Source organism: Lontra canadensis, unplaced genomic scaffold (assembly GCF_010015895.1).
Source record: "Lontra canadensis isolate GAN:19392208 unplaced genomic scaffold, GSC_riverotter_1.0 scaffold79, whole genome shotgun sequence".
In the NCBI taxonomy this organism is placed as follows: domain Eukaryota; kingdom Metazoa; phylum Chordata; class Mammalia; order Carnivora; family Mustelidae; genus Lontra; species Lontra canadensis.
Window position 1 is genome coordinate 8,565,635 of NW_022631073.1, and position 19,871 is coordinate 8,585,505.

The 19,871-nt window shown below is 46.0% G+C and overlaps 1 protein-coding gene across 1 annotated transcript in view; it reads right to left on the reverse strand.

Annotated features, from left to right (window-relative positions):
- ACADSB (acyl-CoA dehydrogenase short/branched chain) overlaps nt 1-19,871 on the reverse strand; it is a 37,488-nt gene that overhangs the window by 11,881 nt on the left and 5,736 nt on the right. Inside the window, exons 2-3 of the mRNA XM_032882139.1 lie at nt 2,931-3,087; nt 2,621-2,721 (exon numbers count right to left, since the gene is read on the reverse strand). Of these exons, the coding sequence (XP_032738030.1) occupies nt 2,621-2,721; nt 2,931-3,087 (258 nt within the window). The remainder of the gene's footprint in view (nt 1-2,620; nt 2,722-2,930; nt 3,088-19,871) is intronic.

A 19,871-nucleotide genomic window follows, 5' to 3' on the forward strand; every position in this document is an offset into this window, starting at 1 on the left:
AAAGCCTCGGCCTTCGGCTCAGGTAATGATTTCAGGGTCCTGGGATCGAGCCCCACATCGGGCTCTCTGCTCGGCGGGGAGCCTGTTTCCCCCTCTCTCTGCCTGCCTCTCTGCCTGCTTGTGATCTCTGTCTGTCAAATCAATAAATAAAAACTTAAAAAAAAAATAAAAGCCTATTTGTACATTTTATTTTGATTTGGTATGGCTTTTGTACTATCTTGTAAGTAACAAAAACTACAGTGGAAGCTGTACCTCTCTGAAAAGGAAGCGGTTACAAGCTAGAACTGCCATTCGTTTCCTTGTGGTATCTGAAACACAAGAATCTGTAAAATGCTTTGAAGGATGATGGAGCGGAAGAAGGAGAAAGTGTCTCCTGCAGCAAGGACCTAGAGGAAGGCAGTGCGGCACAATCCCTTCTAGCCAGGCTCCTTGCCTTGACTCCTTCAGCCAAGCTGGTAACTGAAGGATCGCACCTTCTGGGACATTCTAGGTGGTTAGCAGACATCTGGTGGTGTTTCCCCAAACCCCACCAGACAAGGTGGAAGGGGCGTGGTGAACAGGACCAGATGTGGCCAAGCTTTCCAAGGATTTCCAATACTTTCAGTATTCAGCAGCTACTCCTAAGTCTGGAGCGCGAAACTCCCGCAGTTCTGTTTTTCTCAGAAAGTCCCCATTTCAGAAGGAGCACGTGTGTATGTGTAATTCATGCCCCAGAGCTGTGCACAGATAAAAAGGATAATGCAGCTTTCTGTTCTGCCCAGCCGCTTCTGGAATCACAGCGAGCTGCCGTCTGGGTCCCGGCGGTCGTGGTCAGCAGAGGGGAAGGCAGGGGGAAGGCCGGGGTGAGATCCAGGAATGAGGTTCTACGAGGAAACACCGAAGGAAGAGGGCGCGGCGGCGGTCCAAAGCTGCCATCATCAGGATGCCGAAGAGCTGTCGCCACACTGCTTCTCCCAAAAAGTCACCGGTTTTCCCTCCGTGGGAAAGACCGTGTTTGTCGGCGACTGCTACAGCAGGGGACCGCACGGGGACAGGAGGCGGCAGAGAAGAGCTGGTGTGGGAGGTGCCACCAAGTAGACACTGCAGCTGGCGCGACCCTTAAGGCAGGGCAGCTGGTGGGCTTCAGAGCACCCGGCCCGCAGGAAGCCGCCCCATCAGAAGAGTGAGGTTCAGCGGGCAGAACCCTAAGCCTTCTCAGAGCGGCCCAGGGGCTCTGCCAACGATGAAGATGAAGCCGGCCCGAGAAACGGGACCCCCAGATGCCACCGACCCCGGGGCTCCATACAAGACGCCACGTTCCCAAGCGTTTCATTGCTTAAGAAAAGGTGGAAAAATCACGACTAGTCAGGATATCACAAAGCCGGTCTCTTCAAAACAGGACGAAGCAAAAACTATTCCCGTTGGGTGGAAAAGGAGGTATTTTTGCAGCAGGATGACAGACAAAATTTTACCCCATGGCTCCGAAGAGGAACTACCCATCCTGGGATATCCCATATTCAAAATGAAAGGGAAACGTCACTCGACGGCTATGGAGAGGGAGAGATGATGAGTGAGGGCAGTGACTCTGAAAATGTTCTTCAGCCGCCATGCAGCTAACCTACTGGGGCAGCTCTACTGTCACCCGTGGTGTCTACTGGGCTTCTAGTCAAGGGCTCTGGGACTTCGGGCACTGGAAGCCGGGGTCCCTGGTTGGTGTGGAATTCAGAGGTCGCCTCCGCTTCTAGGTTTGTGGTGTGCAGAGGGACTTGGGTGGGATACAGGGTCTAATGTGAAGTCTCACTAAAATCCTCTTTTTTTTTTTTTAAGATTTTATTTATTTATCTGACAGAGAGAGAACACAAGTAGGCAGAGAGGCAGGCAGAGAGAGAGGAGGAAGCAGGCTCCCTGCTGAGCAGAGAGCCCGATGCGGGGCTCGATCCCAGGACCCCGGGATCATGATCTGAGCCAAAGGCAGAGGCTTTAACCCACTGAGCCACCCAGGTGCCCCTAAAATCCTCTTCTTAATCCTGGTGGTTGTTGAGGGGGGACAACCCTATGTTGGGGGGCAGTCCTGTACACTTAGCAGGACCCTGACCTCTACTCCACCAGATGCCAGTGTCACCCCCAGTTGTGACCACCAAAAATGTCTCCAGAGACTTCCAGATGTCTCTTGGGGGGCAAAAAGAGCCTCTGGTTGGGGACCATAGGTGTAAAGAAATCACTCGCTCTTGCTTCCAAGCCCTTTTATTAAAAAGCACAGTATTTCTAACTCAAAACGCTAAGTCAATTTAAAAGAAACTTTGAGCCAGGATCTCAAACTAAAAGAGAACACAGAGGGGCACCCGCGAGGCTCAGTCGGTGGAGTGTCTGCCTTCCAGGATCTCGGGGTCCTGGGATCGAGCCCCGCATCGGGCTTCCTGCTCAGTGGAGCCTGCTTCTCCCTCTCTGCCCCTCCCTGCTGCTCATGTTCTCTCTCTCAAAAATAAAAATCCTTAAAAGAGAACACAGATAATTTTGACTTGGAAATGAAGAGTTCATTAAGCCGTCCTTACAGTTCCTGAATTTAGTCACATGCATACATTTTAATGCTGGACAGTACTTATAGGAAAGTTTGAAATGGGAAGAATTATAAAGTATATACCCCTTGTTGAAACAGTCCTTGTATTATCGATATGTCCATTTTTGAATTCTCATCCATGGTTGAAACCAGAGGAGCAACCTGTTCCTGGGCAAATTTTTTAACTGTAGGGGGGAAAAATACGACAAGTCTTTACTTTTTTAATAGGATAGGTTTTACTTTTTCCAAAAAAAAAAAATTTTTTTAAGTTCATGTAAAAATATTCCATTTACAAACTGAGGTGACCATACCCCCTAGGCCCGTCATGGGATTTCACACCGGACCCAACTGGTGACCAGAGGGATCCGAAGGTCACACTGGGTCGTGTACTCACCAGCGTCCTTTATCATCATCTCCTCATCTGTAAACATCTGCAGGGGAGCACAGAACAGCCTGGGGTTTATTGTACTGAGGAGAGCTTCTGACTGGGAAGACTTTAGGACATGAGGCGTTTTCCAAGAAGACAGGCAAGTTGGGAAGTTTCTTCTTAGCTGTGGGAACAGTCCCATTGAACAGGGGACACACACATACCAAAAGTCAAGAGAAGTACGTGAACATCGGTTTCTTTGGAATTAACTTTATAACCCCTTCTTACCTCTTGTGTCACCAAAAAAGAAGAGCGGAAGCTGGCACATTTTAAAATTCACTGTCTTGTGAACAAAAACACAATTCCTTTTTAACATTACGTCCTTTATCCAAGCAATAAGCTCTTCTAACTCAACAAATTTCCCAGAGTATTACCTTTTACCCTCTGGCAAACAGACCTTTTGGGTGGGGGGATGGGTGAGCCCGGTGGTGGGTATTAAGGAGGGCACGGATTGCACAGAGCACTGGGTGTTACACGCAAACAATGAATCTTGGAACACTATTTTAAGAACTAATAATGTACACTACGGTGACTAACACAATAAATAAAAATTAATAAAAAAAAAGAAAACAGAACTTTCTAGGTGGAACTCTTTCTTTTTTAAAAGATTTATTTATTTATTGGGGGGGAGGGGCAGAGTGAGAGAAAGAATCTTAAGCAGACCCTGTGCTGAGCACGGAGCCCCACTTGGGGCTCGATCCCCCAACCCTGAGACCGTGACCTGAGCCGAAATCATGAGTCAGAGGCTCAACCAACTGTGCCACGCAGGTTCCCCAGAACTCATTCTCAAAATGTCGCATTCCGTGGACTTCTTTGGAGGGGAACCCGAATATAACAACAGTACGGGGGGGACCATGGCAAAGAGCATCATCGAGTGGTGCGGGAACAGGTGAGGGCGTGGGAGCTGCCCTGACCTGTCCAGGGTGGCTGCAGGCACTAGGGCTCGCCTGGTTCTCCTGACTAATTCTGTGTTTGAGCTTCGCATCAGTAAGAGATGGTACAGCATCAGGGTTAAGGAAACAGGCTCTGCGGGCTGAAAGAACTAGCTTCCAATCGGGCATCTGGTATTTACCAGCCAAGTGAACTGGGGCCAACGATTTCAACCTCAGGTAAAACCTCTCTGTCTGTTTCTTACCCTGAAACGTGTAGACAATCATCTTGAGTCTTGTGAGGACTAATGCAATAACCCATGCCATGAAGGGTTTGGTAAGGCATCGGCCGTACAGCAAGAGCTTGGCAGATGGTAATGACTTTCTACTCGGACCCGGGAGAACACGGGGGTGGCAGTCCTAAGGGAGGCAGGCCCAGCAGCCGCTGCAGAGTCAAACTGGAAGGCTGGCTCTTGGGCGTGTCCCCCTGGGGCTACATCCCTGATGCTTTAAACCTGCCAACTGCGTTCAAACAATGGATTTACTCCCATCTCGTTGAAAAAAGAAACCATCCCATTTGAAATGCTTGCTGTATTCTTCCAATTTTATTTTGTAGAATTTTATTACAGGGGAAACAAACAAGCTATTAGTCTTTGTAGGTTCACTAAAAACAGGCTCAGTGAAAGAAGCCAGCTACCAAAGATCACATCTTATAGAATCCTATCTATATAAATTTTCAGAAAAGGCTAACCCACAGAGATAGAAACCCAGTCTGATGCTGGGGTGGAGGGTGGGGGAAGACGGTTCTACAATTCCGTAAACCAACAGCAAAGCATTGCATTATACACTTTAAAAGAGTGAATTTGACAGTAATGTAAATTATACTTCAATACAGCTGCTGGAAAAAAAAGAATTAATGTTTTCCTTTCATTCAACAAGATTTAAAAACAAACATTCTGGGCATCTGACAACTGCCTGAGAGCGCAGGGTACCGGGGGGAATTCTCTAAGGCTCATGGAACAGGCAAAAAGTAAAGCCAAGTTTTGCAGGATTAAAAACCATACATGGTGTTAAAAAAAAAAAAAAGCAAATATAACAGCATACTGCAATATATTTTTTCTCAATAGTTTGCTTACACATGGAAACGCTTATTGGTAAAAACAAAACAAAAGAAAACAAGAGTCACTATGTCTGAAACCGCTGTTGATCTTTCCCATACTTGGGTCAATCTTTGTGGTTAATGCGCCCAGGAGTCTGTGTACTCTGCTCCACATTCAGAAGCGAAAACAAACACTGGCGGGTTAGAAGAAAAATGTGTGTCTCTCAATTTTGTAATTAATTTTGTTTTGTTTGCAGAAGTAGGAGGCAGATAGTTCAGGGCAAAGTTGCGTGGAACATTTTCACCTTGTTAAAACACCTAGTTGGGCAAGGAACACTTTGGACCAGAAAGAAGGAAGGTAGTAATGTCTTCTCCCCGACGAAACAGATGGAAGAACCACGGGTAAGGAGGAAGGAGGCAAGAAATGGAGGTGCAGAGAGGCTTTAGGACTTTAGGAGGTGAGCAGTGGTGCTAAGAAGCATCAGGACAGAATGTGATCAGGACAGAAGGCACCAAGGACAGATGGGCCTGGGGGACGGGGGGATTACGAGAAGGAAGTGGTGGGTGGGCAAGTCCTGCATGGGGCCCTCAACAGATTTAGGAATTCGTGAGACAAGGAGCCAACTAATCTCCTCCACAAAATGATCAGGAAACTAGCCGGTTACATTTGAAAACTCCAACACATTGCCCTCTATTCTTCTTTCTAGAGATTATTTACTTCATGAGACCCCCCTACAGAGTTCTTTGTCTCTCTGAGTCAACCTATCACCTTTGTACTGAGTTTCACAGAAAGCCCACCACGGAGAAACCCGAGAAGCCAGCAGGTACTACGATAATACCCATCTGTTCCTGCTTGACACAGCTGTGACCCGCTTAGTCTAAAAATTGCTAAAAAACTGCTACTTAGTCTAAAAATTGTGTATGACTGTTCGACACATAACGATTACTTCATTTCTTTTAAAGATTTTATGTATTCATTTAGAAAGAGAGAGAGAGAGAGAGGCAGAGAGAAGCCCAAGCGGACTCCACGCTGAGCGTAGAGCCTGAGGTGGGACTCGATCTCACAACCCTGAGATCATGACCCGAGCCGAAATCAAGAGCTGGATGCTTAACTGACTGAGCCACCCAGGTCCCCTGACACATAAGAATTATTTTAGACTCAGGAGACCACAGAGGTGAATGAGATTTACAAAGTGGGTAGCGGCGTACGGAGGCAGGGGTGAGCTGAATAAAGATGTCATCATATAACACAGTGACTCTACCCTAAGAAGATGGGATCCCTTTTAACCAAACGTTACAACTGAACATCATGTCCCATCCTTTTGGGCAGGAAAAAAAAATGTTCCTTTTAGTAGGACAGTCTTTTTTTTTTTTTAATTAAAAGATTTTATTTACTTATTTGACAGAGATCAAGTAGGCAGAGAGGCAGGCAGAAGAGAGAGAGGGGGAAGCAGGCTCCCTGCTGAGCAGAGAGCCCGATCCCAATGCCAGGCTTGATCCCAGGACCCCGAGATCATGACCTGAGCTGAAGGAGTAGGACAGTCTTTAATAAAGGAAACATTTCCCTGCCTTGCCTTTAAACCCAAGTCCGAGGTTTCGATGATGATTTTCAACCATCCCTGCTCCTCGGTGTTGACCTCAGCCTCTGCAGCGCTGGGATCCACTCCATCAAAATGATTTTCCACAGTTATAACCCTTTGCACCACATCATCACATTTTTTTGTATAGAGCAGCAATCGCTGCTTGAGTGGAATCCTAGTTATTTATGCCTTGCCAAGTACTTCTTGTAGCTCAAGTCTGATCTGTTTCTGACTCAATGGACCAGAGTTCTGCTGCCCTTACTAGTACTGACGATCAAACCTGGGGTCTGCAGACTCCTGTGGGCAGAACAGTGAAGCCTGTGAACTTGGGTGGGGGAAATTATACCTTTATTTCACTAACCTCTAACCTAAGTCAAACATATCCTTCAGTCGCGAAACGGAGGCCCCAAGTTACATGTTGTCTGCGACTGTCACGGAGAGAAATTACAGGTATTTTTATATAAAATAACAGCTGGTGCACAGATCTGAGGCACCTCCCGACTTCAAACCTACTGACCTGTTACCAGATCTTACTTAAGAAACTCTTATTACTTATTTACTAATTTTTACTTATTACTATTATCACAATTAAAAACATTTTTATGGCTTTTTATAACTGGGTTCCTTTGTAATCCTGCGTAGTTTATGCCTTTTAAAACGTTTTAAGAAAGGGTCTATTAAACTTCACTATATTGCTGGATACCTTTCCTCCACGGCACAAGAAAAAGTAAAGAACCCCGGACTGCCGAATGTTCTGGTAAATTTTTTGCTAAACTCATTAGGCTTAGCTGTTGGGAGTCATAACCCTTCTCCATTATGTCCCAGCATAATGGAATATCCTTCCAAACATTCTTTGAGTGCCTTAAGTCTACAGGCTTTTACGATGCCCGAAAGGTAAAACAGGACACAGGAGAGAAGTTTGCTGACTTGCAAAGTCCCTCTTAGACTTTTCCAAAGGAAATGTTCTGATAGAACACAGAGGGCTCCACCTTAAATGCCTATACTCAGGGGTTCCTACCAAATGTGCCCTCCTGGGTCTCTTTTCTGCATGTGTGCACTAAGGTGTGGTCTTTTTCCCCCTTTGATTCCATCCCAGCACTCCAGAGTTCACATTATCTTGTCTTCTTTTCTTACTAGTAACTTTAAAAAAAAAAAATTTTTTTTAAGATTTTATTTATTTATTTGACAGCGATCACAAGCAGGCAGAGAGGCCAGCAGAGAGAGAGGAGGAAGCAGGCTCCCCGCTGAGCAAGGAGCCTGATGTGGGGCTCGATCCCAGGACACTGGGATCACAACCTAAGCTGAAGGCAGACACTTCACCGACTGAGCCCCCCAGGTGCCCCCTCACTGGTAACTTTCTGGGGGTGAGAAGCTTGGCTCTCACGATCTAGGATGACTTCCTGTGCGAAGCTAGGGACACGTACAGCCGTCTCAGCAGTGCTACCCGTGCCGCTCGCTCTGAGAACAGGTGTACCTGTTATGGTGCGGTGCTCATGTACAGCGCTCTTCATCTGTGGCCTTGGGGTACTCGTTCAAAACACTGTCTCTGCACCTTCTTCCTTCCCTACCCCCTTTGTGTGGTGATGTGTCTCCTGTGATAATTGTGGGACCAACTGTAATGTGTGGGGTTTCCCCCTCCCCTGCACCAACAATCTATTCTCCCACACCCACCGGGGGTCCTTCCATTTCAACTCAATTCCGACTCTATCTACCTAGAGATGGCATCGGGTCCCACAGGTCAAGGGGCCCCTGGTTCACTTCACAGCGCAGTGGCAAGCCCAGGCTGCCCCCCATGCTTCAGACCCACGGGCTATAGACTACAGGTTCCTACTACCTGCTCCTTGGGGGTAGTCTTGTTCAGTCTACTAGAGAAGCTCACAGAACTGAGAAGATTATTTGCTGGATTACTGGTTTATCATCAAAGGATAGGCCTCAGGAACAGCCATGCGAAGAGAGGCACAGGGCCAAGTTGGGGGAAAGGGAGTGGAGCTTCCATACCGTCTGCTCGGGCACCCCTCTCCCAGCATCTCCCTGTGGGTTTTTATGGAGGCCACAGATTATGGAGGCCAGATTGATGACATCACTGGCTGGCAGCAAGGAATCCAACTGTTAGCTCCTCTTCCTTCCCAGGAGGCTGGGGGGTCAAACTGAAGGGTCCTCTGATCATGAGGTTGGCTGCCAGCACCCAGCCCCCACCCTTGGTTGCAGTCCAGAGGTCACCTCATTAGCATAAACTCAAGTGACTGGAAGGGGGTCTGGTATGAACAACAAGGTACCCATTTCACCTTCAAGGTTCTCAGAGGACTTCAGGAACTGCAAACAAGAGACCAAATGTTTTGGGGTGCCTGGGTGGCTCAGTCCGTGAAGCATCTGCCTTCAGCTTGGGTGATGATCCTGGGGTCTTGGGATCGAGCCCCAGATAGGGCTCTCTGCTTAGCGGGGAACTGCTTCTCCCTCTTCCTCTGCAGTCCCTTCCTGTTTTGCCCACCCCTCCCCAAATAAAGAAATCTTAAAAAAAAAAAAAAAAAAAAGGAAACCAAATATTTTAACAAAAGATGCTCTCTGCTCTTATTGCCCAGAAAACTCCCAAGGTTTTGGGAGCTGTGAGCCAAGAACCCTGAAGAAGACCCAGTATATATTTCTTACAAATCTCAGTATCACAACTGTAATACAGTTAAGAGTCATCAGCCATAGCGGCTTTCCATTTCCCCCTTATATCTGGCTTGATTTTACTTTTATACATAAAATAGATTCTTTGTGGCATACGCTTTAAAGGGTTTTCACAAAGGCATAGAGCTGTGTGCCCACCTCCTCCGCTCACCACCCAGCACTTCCATTGCTCCCAGATTCCTGGCGCTGCCCCTCTGCCATCAACTTCTCCCCAAATCTGTCTCACTGCACTTCCGATCGTGAGTCTAGCCATGACCACATACGGGACATGGTCAGGAGACACAGACACGCATGTGGCCTCATTCAACTATAAATTCTTAGTCACTGACCTCCACTTACACCCTTTCCCATTCTCTAAAATGATTACAGGATCTCAAACCCCCCAAAGCTTCACCCCTTACTGTCAGCCAATGACTCACCTTCTATGGCAAACATAAATGCCAACAAATGGGAATGACCTCAGCTTGCTGCCACCAAACCCACTTGGTGTCCTCATCCTTCTCCCCTCCTGGGACAATATAAATGACGTCCCTCCTCTTAAGAAAGGCCTGTGCTCGGATGCCTGGGGGACTCAGTTGGTTAAGCGACTGCCTTGGGCTCAGATCATGATCTCGGGTACCTGGGATCGAGTCCTACTGGGGAATCCCTGCTCAGCGGGGAGCCTGCTTCCTCCCTCTCTCTTCCTCTCTCAAATAAATAAAATCTTAAAAAAAAAAAAAGGCCCGTCCCTCTGGCTCCCTATGTGTCCCACCCCTCTCACCTTTGCAGGACCCTCAGCCATCCCCTTGGTCTGCTCACATTTTTAGCCTGTTAATCATCCTCCAACCGTCCTCCACCTCGGGTACCACCCTCTCCCTCTGCCCCTGCAGAGCAGACACTGCTGAAGCCATGCCTTCCTTGCCCTCTTGGCCTCCTGAGTGCCTCCCACCAGTCACCAGCACCCTCCCCGCAGGGTCTCCACCAGCTCTCCATGCTTTTCGGGCTCCGGCTTGCTTGTTCTCCACAGATGGAGTTCAGGTGGGCACATCCTCCTCCTTCCAAATGCTCTCTTCTCCTTTTCTTCCCATTCTCTCCTGCCAGTCTTTGTCTCCTGCTCTAGCTTTGCCCCCACCACCTGACCCACGAGTGCTGAGGATGTTTGACAAAGACTCTCGCCCTAAACCAAATGTGAGTCAGCTCCTGAGTCTCTCTAACTAGGCCCTGATCTTAGGCACTGTCCTTGGGCAGTGCCCTTGGGCCGCTTAGTTCAGTTTTGGCAAGAACCCTCCTGGGTCAGCTTAATGAAACAGCCCTCGGTCTGCCTCCAGCAAGAATCCTGGTGAGTGTGAATGAATCCAGCAAGTGCTGGTGAGGGAGAATTTTTTCTACTCTTCAGGGTCCTTCTGGCTGGACCAAGAATCAAGTTGAGAAGAGACAGATTAACAGGAGAAAATAAAATTGATGGCACAAGCACAGGGAGTCCACAGAGACACAGGCAACATGGTGTTTCTATGAGCTAAGGAGGGGGCAGACGGCAGAGGGTACAAAGGGGAGAAGACCATTAGCAGGAAGGAGAAGAAAGATGTTTAGAAAACAAAAGATATCCTTTTTTTTTTTTTTTCTTGTGAGCTCTACACCCAATGTAGGACCCCAAGACCAAGAGTCACATGCTCTACTGACTTAGCCAGCCAGGCACCCAAAAGGTTACTCTACTATGTAATCTTAATAGCTCTCTTCCTGGTACAAGCAGGCGGGTGAGGGGGAGGTAGAGAGCTTTTCCTGGACCTGGTGGGTTTTGGTTGCTTTTAACTCGTAATAATGTTCATGCCAAGGTGGTCCATGTTCAGGTGGCCTGCCCCCAGCAGCCCCCCCCCCCCCCCCCCCCCCCAAGAATCCAGCTTAGCCCTGCTGTTCCTTCTTGGTGATTTTCTATCCACTGACTTGTTGGCTAGAAATCTCTATTTGTCCTTGTTGTACTTTGGTACTGAGCTTGATCTCACCTCCCTACTGCAAAATCTCCATGCAGAAGTCCCTTCTTGAATCAAGTCTTCCTTATCGTCTTTAACACAGGTCATGAATAATTTTTCCTTCAGTGGGAAGAAACTCTCCTGCTCTGCGGGTTGAGTGTAAAAACAGGTATAATCACTACTTAAGTGACAGTCAAGACCAAGGCCCAGCAATTCCCCTTTAGTTCATATGCATGAGTACACGCTTGCAAACAATGCAGTGAAATTTATAAAGGTGACAAATTAAAAATCCAATTTCTGTCAACAAAGGAATGCATAAGTTGTGGTATACGGATTCTGAAGAGGAGAAGAAATTGCCACTGCAAAAATGCGTCTGTTTGACAGAAGGATTTTCTCGAGCTGGTTATTTTTAAGAAACAGCAGGGCAGCTCTGGAAACTGAAAAGACGTCACACTTCTGCGGGAGGTATTACTGCCCTACGTGTGTAAGAGAAATCTCCCTGTGTAAGCATGTCTTCCTCTCTGTGCCAGAACAGGTGACTAGATCCCTAGAAAAGGCAAGGACTTAAACCTGCATAACCACCCCACCCTTATTTACTGTGCTTTTCCTGGCAATCTCCCATAACTGTACCTCCCTTCCCGACCATCCCTCCACCTTTTGTATTTAACTGGTAACAGTATTTAAGGGGATGGTGGCTTGGGCCATTTCAGAATCACTCCATTTTCCTGGGTTTCTCCCATTTATACATAAGGTATACAGGTTACTAAATTTCTTTTTCTTTTTTTTTAAGATTTTATTTATTTATTTGACAGAGAGAGATCACAAGTAGACAGAGAGGCAGGCAGAGAGAGAGAGAGAGAGGGAAGCAGGCTCCCTGCTGAGAGCCTGATGCGGGACTCGATCCCAGGACCCTGAGATCACGACCTGAGCCGAAGGCAGCGGCTTAACCCACTGAACCACCCAGGCGCCCCAGATTACTAAATTTCTGTTTGTGTTTTTCTCCCGTTAATCTGTCTTTTATGACAGAGGGCTCTAAGCCAAGAACATAGGAGGGTATAGTGCAGAATATTTTTTCCTCCCCTATAAGTCAACAGAATATTGTAGAGCACTTAAAGTGAACTGGGGAGCTGCATATATCAACACGGAGAAACCTTGAAAATATAATATTGAGTTAACAAAGCAATTTGCAAAAGGATTTGTTTGGGATGATAGCATTTATGGATACTTTAAAAACACACCAAATGATAGTATATATTCTTAGGGAGACACAGAGATGCAGTAAAAGTTTAAAAACATGAACAAGAAGCACACACATCAGAGTCAGGATTATAGTTCCCTCTGTGGAAGGAGTGGAAGTATGGGGTTTGTGTAAAGTGTTTCCTTCCTCCCTCCCTTCCTTCCTTCCTTCATCAGGATTATGGTTCCCTCTGAGTGGAAGTATGGGGTTTGTGTAACGTATTTTCTTTCTTTCCTTCCTTCTTTCTATTTTATTTACTTATTTGACAGAGAGCACAAGCAGGGGGAGCAGCAGAGGGAGAGGGGGAAGCAGCCTCTTCCCCTAGCAGAGAGCCTGATGCGGGGCTGGATCCCAGGACCCCAGGATCATGACATGAGCCGAAGGCAGACGCTTAAACGACTGAACCACCCAAGCACCCCACGTGTTTTGCTTCTTAAATACAGAATGAAACAAAACAAAAAAACCCCAGAACTGTAGCAAAGGTAGGCTGCCAGTTATATTGTTCCCTGCATTTTTTGTATATTAGAAATATTTTCTAAGACTATTTAATGTTTTGCCTTTCTAAAAGTATGTGTAATTGCCCAAACCGTGTCTGCTCTGGATTTCCGAAGTAGGCTCGCCTTTAAAATGCCAGGTACAGGTTTCAGATAGGTGCTCAGCATCACACCGCGGAACAACTTTATGGATTTCTTAAGAACCTAACTGTCAAGTACAGTTACACGTAATTAAACTAAAAAAAATGGCTTATTCTGGGAACGTTTACCAACTCTATTAAGACCTTGGAAACAAGTATGTTTAAATCAGGGGTTGCCACTCTTGGTTACAGGCCCAGATCACTTGGGGCAGCTTCCAGCAAAAAAGAGAGAGTACAGCCCTACCAACTGAGACCCTGATTCAAGAGACCCAAGATGAAGCCTGGGTTTCTGTATTTCTAAAAAGCTTCCCAGGATGATTCTAAGACATAGCCTGGGCTGGGACCTGGCTTACATGCATGACTTGGAGAGTAAAAACTCAACCTCTCTTGCAGCAAACTTTCAAAAGCTAAACCATTTCCTTGTCTGTAGTCATGACTCATGAATATGCCTCCCTGCTCCTCTCCCCTCCCCTCCCCTCCCTACTCTTCCCCCAAAGTGTCTGGCTTTAAAATTTCTTTGTGTTAAACAAGTAACAAGGTTCAAAAAAACCGTGCCAATCCCAAAGCTGTTGTGCCATCCCCACCGGGCTCACTTCTCAACTTCCCGCACAGGTGACCACTTTGTTGCATTCCCTTTGTTGCATTCTTTATATACAAATCTAAGCAAATAGAAATAGATTTCCTTATTTTGCTCCTTGTCCTCTGTGAAAGGAAGCACACTATGTATCCTATCATGTGGTACACCTCCTAATCTGGAGATGTTTCCACCTTAGGACATAGAGAATATTTTCAGTCCCCATTTTTCATAGTTGTAAAACAATCCATTGCGTACAAGAGCACTTTTGTTTTTTTTTAAACCAGGACTGCTTTGGGGGCCAAAAAAACTAATCAAAGAGCAGGGATGGGAACAGTGCAACCGGAATTTCTTTATAAATAATTTCATTATAGGGCGGCTGGGTGGATCAGTGGGTTAAGCCTCCGCCTTCGGCTCAGATCATGATCTCAGGGTCCTGGGATCGAGCCCCGCACATCATCGGGCTCTCTGCTCAACAGGGAGCCTGCTTCCCCCTCTCCCTCTCTGCCTGCCTCTCTGCCTGCTTGTGATCTCTCTCTCTCTCTCTCTGTGTGTCAAATAAATAAATTAAAATATTTAATAAAAAAATGATTTCATTATAAATAATGCAACAAGGGGGTCCTCAGTGTCACTGTGTCAGTGCATGTCTCAATTGTGGACAAGGTTACACAAATCTAAAGGCAATAGAACACTGCAGATCTATACACACATAGTTAGACACCACAGATTTATACACACATAGTACATTTCTTGGAAAGAAAACTTTTCCTTTACCTACAGGAAGGGTGGGCAGGGTGGGTGGGAGTGGGCAGCTGGGAACTGACAATAAACAGATTAACAGGAGAAAAGACCGTTTCTTTATCCGAAATCTGTTTTCCAGAGGCTTAAGTTTAGACAGCATTCCTCATGGCTGTGGCTGCCATCTGCTTGGATGCTTTTCAAGTTCACAGTAATAATAATTTCTGCACCACTTAGGTGGGCTAATTCCTTCAGCCTGTGATACTCATTTCTGGTTCTGAGAACTGCTGTTAAGAGGTAACCATGGGTGGCAGAAGGGTGCTGATCTGCTCTGATCTCATTGATGGTGGGTGGATCTCTCCTTCTAATTGATGTGACTTCCTGGCATCTAACTACGAATTTCCAAATAAGCCTCTGAGAATTCAAAGAACTGCTACAGGGAGAGACCTCTGACCTGTAGGACTTCACTCCCTGCGGACTCTACAGGCGGCACACACTGGAAGTGGGAATTCTGTTTTAGAGAGCACGAACGGAACTCAAAATTCGGACTAAGTGTTTCCCAGGTTGTCGTTGGCAGCAGTGACACCACACTTACTCCCACTGGTAAGTGTGAAAGGGTGCCCACTTCCCTAGGGCCTGGCCAGCAGAGCACGCGGCTCAACTTTCGACTTCTACGTCCATCTAACAGAGGAGAACTGTATCGCAGTGTTCTCATACTGTATTTCTCCTATGAGTTTGCACATCTTTTCATATGTTTAAGAACCATCTGTCCTTCTTTTTCTATTTACGGTTTATTCATGTCCTTTGCCCATTTTCCTATTCAGTTGTTTTTTTCTTCCCTGATTTCCAGGAGCAGGAAATCAATTTTTTAAAACCGGTTTGCCATTTGTCTTCTGACTTCGCTTATACTTGTTCTGTGTTGTCATGCAGAAATCTGTGATTTTTCTGTTGTCAAAATTCTTACTCTTTTTTTGGGTGATGACACCCACCTTTTAATGAGGATGACTCCTCACTCTAAGATAATAAGGGGATCTGCCCTTGCTTATTTTTAGTATTTTATACATTTAATTTCCTAATTTAATAGGCATTTAACACTGGCTAATGGCAACAGTTGCATGAATAGATTTCATTTTTTTCCTAAGTACTCCCCGCTCTTTTTTTAGAGTGAGCTCTATGCCCAGTGTGGGGCTGGAACTCATGATCCTGAGATCAAAAGTGGCATGCACCAGTGTCTGAGCCAGCCAGGCACCCCCTAAATCCTTTTTGGTTTCCAAGTCCAAAAAAATCATATAATGATTCTACAGCTAGATAAAGTGCTCACCCTTGGTAGACAGACCTTGATGGTATTTTTCATGTCCTTTTGCACTATTAAGAAACAAGTGTTTTTAACCAAGTAAATCTGAAGATCTAACTGGCTTTACCCAACAGTCATGAATGGGGAACATCCCATCTAGCAAGCAGAGGGGAGCGCCACTGAGCTAAACAAGAGAAAGGTTTACAAGGCAGAGAAGACATTAAAAAAAAAAGAAGAAAGTAATTTGTTATCAAGGAATGCACTGTTTAGGCAAGGCTGCCCTCCCGCCTAAGGGGAGCTGAAGGGGGTCTCTCAGTATCTTTCCTAGTTGGACCAGGAAATTCTAAGTTGACCCATTAAAGGTTACATTCTTGGGGGTACAATTAAGTTAGGTGTTAACCCTTGGTCCCCCGCCTTGGGGCCCTTAACCTAAAGCATACCATTTTGGGCCTCCGGTTTTCTCTTTCACAGTACTGATTCAACTTTACAGACCCAGGAAAGATAAAATAATATTATGATATAATTAAATACGTATAATCCATAAAAAAAGGATCTTTTCACCGTCAACAACGAGAATCCCTCTCCTTCTGATCCTGCTGGAAACTAAAACACATTTTAAAAGCAAATCAACGTAGTGAGAGATGATCAGATTGGTTAAAACAAAGAAAGTCATAGTGACATTGCCAACCGATGGCAAGAATGAGGCAGAAGTAGCTCTCACACGCGAGCACAGCAGACAGGACTGCCTGGAAACCTGGCCAGCAGTTTCACACAACTGTGCACTTCCCATGTGTCCCAGCACCTGCATTCCTGACTGAAGTTTGAAGAAAAGCCTGTGCACAAATGTGCAGAGCAGCTTTATTGCTCAGAGCCGAACACTGGGAACAACCCAACTATGTCTTGCGAGGTGAACAGTGACGCACAGACAGTGTACGGCTCATGGTGGGGAATCCACTTGGAACCCCAGCGTTGGCAGAAAGGTTGGTTTTAACCTGAAGATATCTGAGATTCAACAGATGCAGAAAAAAAGTCTTCTTGGAGTATCCTTCATCTGTCTAAAAGCAGTAAGTTCTGGGAAAGGAGGCTGTCGGAAATCCCCTCTTGGGGGTTCATGGAAAGAGTACCAACACCTGTAGAGACAAATATTATCAACAATTTTATCTCCTGCCTGCCCTCCTAAAAAAGCCATGTCTTTCCTAAAAGAACCCTCTTTGTTTTTCCCTTTGAGTCCATTTTTTGCCCCTTCCCTTGTCCCTACTAAGGAATGGAAGCCTTTAATCCCAACGTTTGGAAGAGCCAGCTCCTTCTGTTGGGTCCCCCATACAGATGAAATAAACCTTTATCCTCGAGTTAATGTTTATTGTCAGTGTAATTTCCAAACTCCAGCTCCTGAACCCAACAGGGCAGAAGAGATTTTCCTCCTCTAAAGGGGAATATTGCTCAGTAATAAAAGGAGCAAACTATTTATTCGGGAAACAACTTGTTCGCATCTCAAGAGAATCATGCTGAATGTACAAAGCCAGTCCCAAAGGTTACAGAGCTATGATTTCACTTATCCGACATTCTTTTTATTTTTTAATTATTTTTAAATTATTTTTAAAAGATTTTTGTTTATTTGACAGAGACCACAAATAGGCAGAGAGGCAGGCAGAGAGAGAGAGGAAAGCAGGCTCCCCGCTAAGCAGAGCGCCCATGTGAGGCTCCATCCCAGGATCCTGGGATCACGACCTGAGCCCTGAGCCCGAAGGCAGAGGCTTTAACCCACTGAGCCACCCAGGCGCCCCATTTATCCGACATTCTTGAGATGATAAAATTATACAGAAGGAGAACAGAAGCACTAGGTCACCAGGCTCAGGGATGCCATGCAGTTAAACGAGGGGAACGCAGGGATCTTTGTGAAGCTGGGAATGTCCTCTGGCTTGATTGTGGAGGTGGATACACAAACACACATGTGGGGAAATGGCACAGGACTAAATATATACGTTTACAGCCGAAGCCGCAGGTTCCTGAGTAAGTCTGATGGATGGTCTCAATGTTAGTGTCCTGGCTGTGTAACTGTCCTGGAGTTTTTGTAAAATGATACCACTAGCAGACCGGATGAAGAGTATACAGGATTCCCTCTGTGCTGCTTCTGACAGCCGCGTGAGCATTTATGGTTACCTACTGAAAATAAAGTTTTAAAAAATTCTATCCCCCCCCCCCAAATTAAATTAAACAGACTGCTTTAAAATTAGAGAAACCAGGAGCACCTGGGTGGCTCAGTGGGTTAAAACCTCTGCTTTCTGCCCGGGTCATGATCCCAGGGTCCTGGGATCGAGCCCCGCATCGGGCTCTCTGCTCAGCGGGGAGCCTGCTTCCTCCTCTCTCTCTGCCTGCCTCTCTGCCTGTTTGTGATCTCTGTCTGTCAACTAAATAAATTTAAAAAAGTCTTAAAATTAGAGAAACCAAATGTCATAGCTCTACACTATAGAAATTCATATGGCTTATGAGAATTTTGTCAACAATTTAGAAGAATGAATAAAGAGCTAAACATCACATCTCTTAAAATTTGTACCTCTTTCTAAAACATGTAAATTTAAGACATATTCCAGCAGGAAGTAGTAGTGAAGAGGGAAAGGTCCCTTCTGCCAAGATTTTACATAGTAAGTACAAGGCGGGATGCCAGGGTGGCTCAGTTAGTTAAGCATCTGCCTTTGGCTCAGGTGGGACTGAGTCCCACATCAGGCTCCCTGCTCAGTGGGGAGCCCGCTTCTCCCTCTGCCGGCTGCTCCCCCTGCTTGTGCACATGTGCACCCTCTCTCCCTGACCAGTAAATAAATAAAACCTTTAAGAAAATGAATAAATACAAGGCAAGGTTAAATGCTGATGTGCTTAATTATGCTCACTGCTTGTTATTGCTTTAGCTTAATTAACCTAATCAAAATGAAAAGTGATTTTTGTACTGTTTTTATGCTCCTTGCGGTATAAGGATCACTTTAGTATATAAATAGTTTTGCAGGTTTACTGGACTAAATATTTAACACAGAACTTGTAACTGACACAGATAGGGCCCTTTTATGTAATCAGCTGGCCACACTTTTCTTCTACTGCCTCAGGCTCTGTGGGAGGAGGAGGCAGGGCCCTGCAAAGTTGGCTAGTCTTCCTTTTGGCAAGGGGAGGAGAGGCAGTGGGGGCGGTAAGGAGATTTGCTTGTTAATGCTGCTGTATTGTCCATGGCTTCTGGATTCTTCCATAGACTCGATGACGCAATGTTTCTTCCCCACTTTTCTTTCTTTCTTTTTTTTAAGATTTTATTTATTTATTTGACAGACAGAGGTCACAAGTAGGCAGAGAGACAAGCAGAGAGAGAGGAGGAAGCAGGCTCCCCACGGAGCAGGGAGGCCGATGTGGGGCTCGATCCCGGGACCCTGGGATCATGACCTGAGCCTAAGGCAGAGAGAGGCTTTAACCCACTAAGCCACCCAGGCACCCCATCTTCCCCACTTTCTAAAGGAGGATTCTCATCTTTTAGACAGATCTTTTACTGAATTCTAACTAAATCCAGGATATCCATTTTAAGATCTCATTTAAGTACTGCATATCCCACTTCAAATTTTAAGCGGATCCTTTCTCTGCTTTCCTATCCTTGAGCCAAAACTTCTCCACCAGAACCCCTCTGACCTCTGCTTGCTTTCTCCATAACCAGTAGCTTCCGTGCTAGGAGTTCTCTGGAGCTATTAAAAAGGCAGCCCTTCCTTCCACCAGTCTGGGGCTCCTCCTTCCAGTATCTACTGGTTCGGAACAACGCCACCACTTTCTAGGAGAAGAATACACAGAGATGGTTGGTCTCAGGAGAGAGCAAAATAAAGCAAGATGGGGCCCAGGGCCAGGGCATCAGCACAGAGGAAACCTGTCTGTCTTCATATGGCCCTGGCCAGGTCAGCTACTCTCTTTCCAAAACTATCCCTATTTCTAAAGAAAACCTATAAGATGAGGTTTTTAATGAACTTAAAACAATTTTTCTTTAAAGTAGGCTCCATGCGGGGGCCTGAACGTACAGCCCCAAGCTAAAATCAAGAGTCAGATGCTCAATGAACTGAGCCACCCAGGCGCCCTTTAAAACAATTTTTACTTGTGCAATTAACTTGGATCCAGCCCCTTACCAGGTATGGGAACTGCCTTCCTTTGCGGGTAAACCAGGTTAGCAGCAGAGAGAGCAGTTAACACAGAAGTCAAGAGACCTGAGGTTCCAGACTCGGAGTTGCACACTTAAATGCCTGCAGGGGCT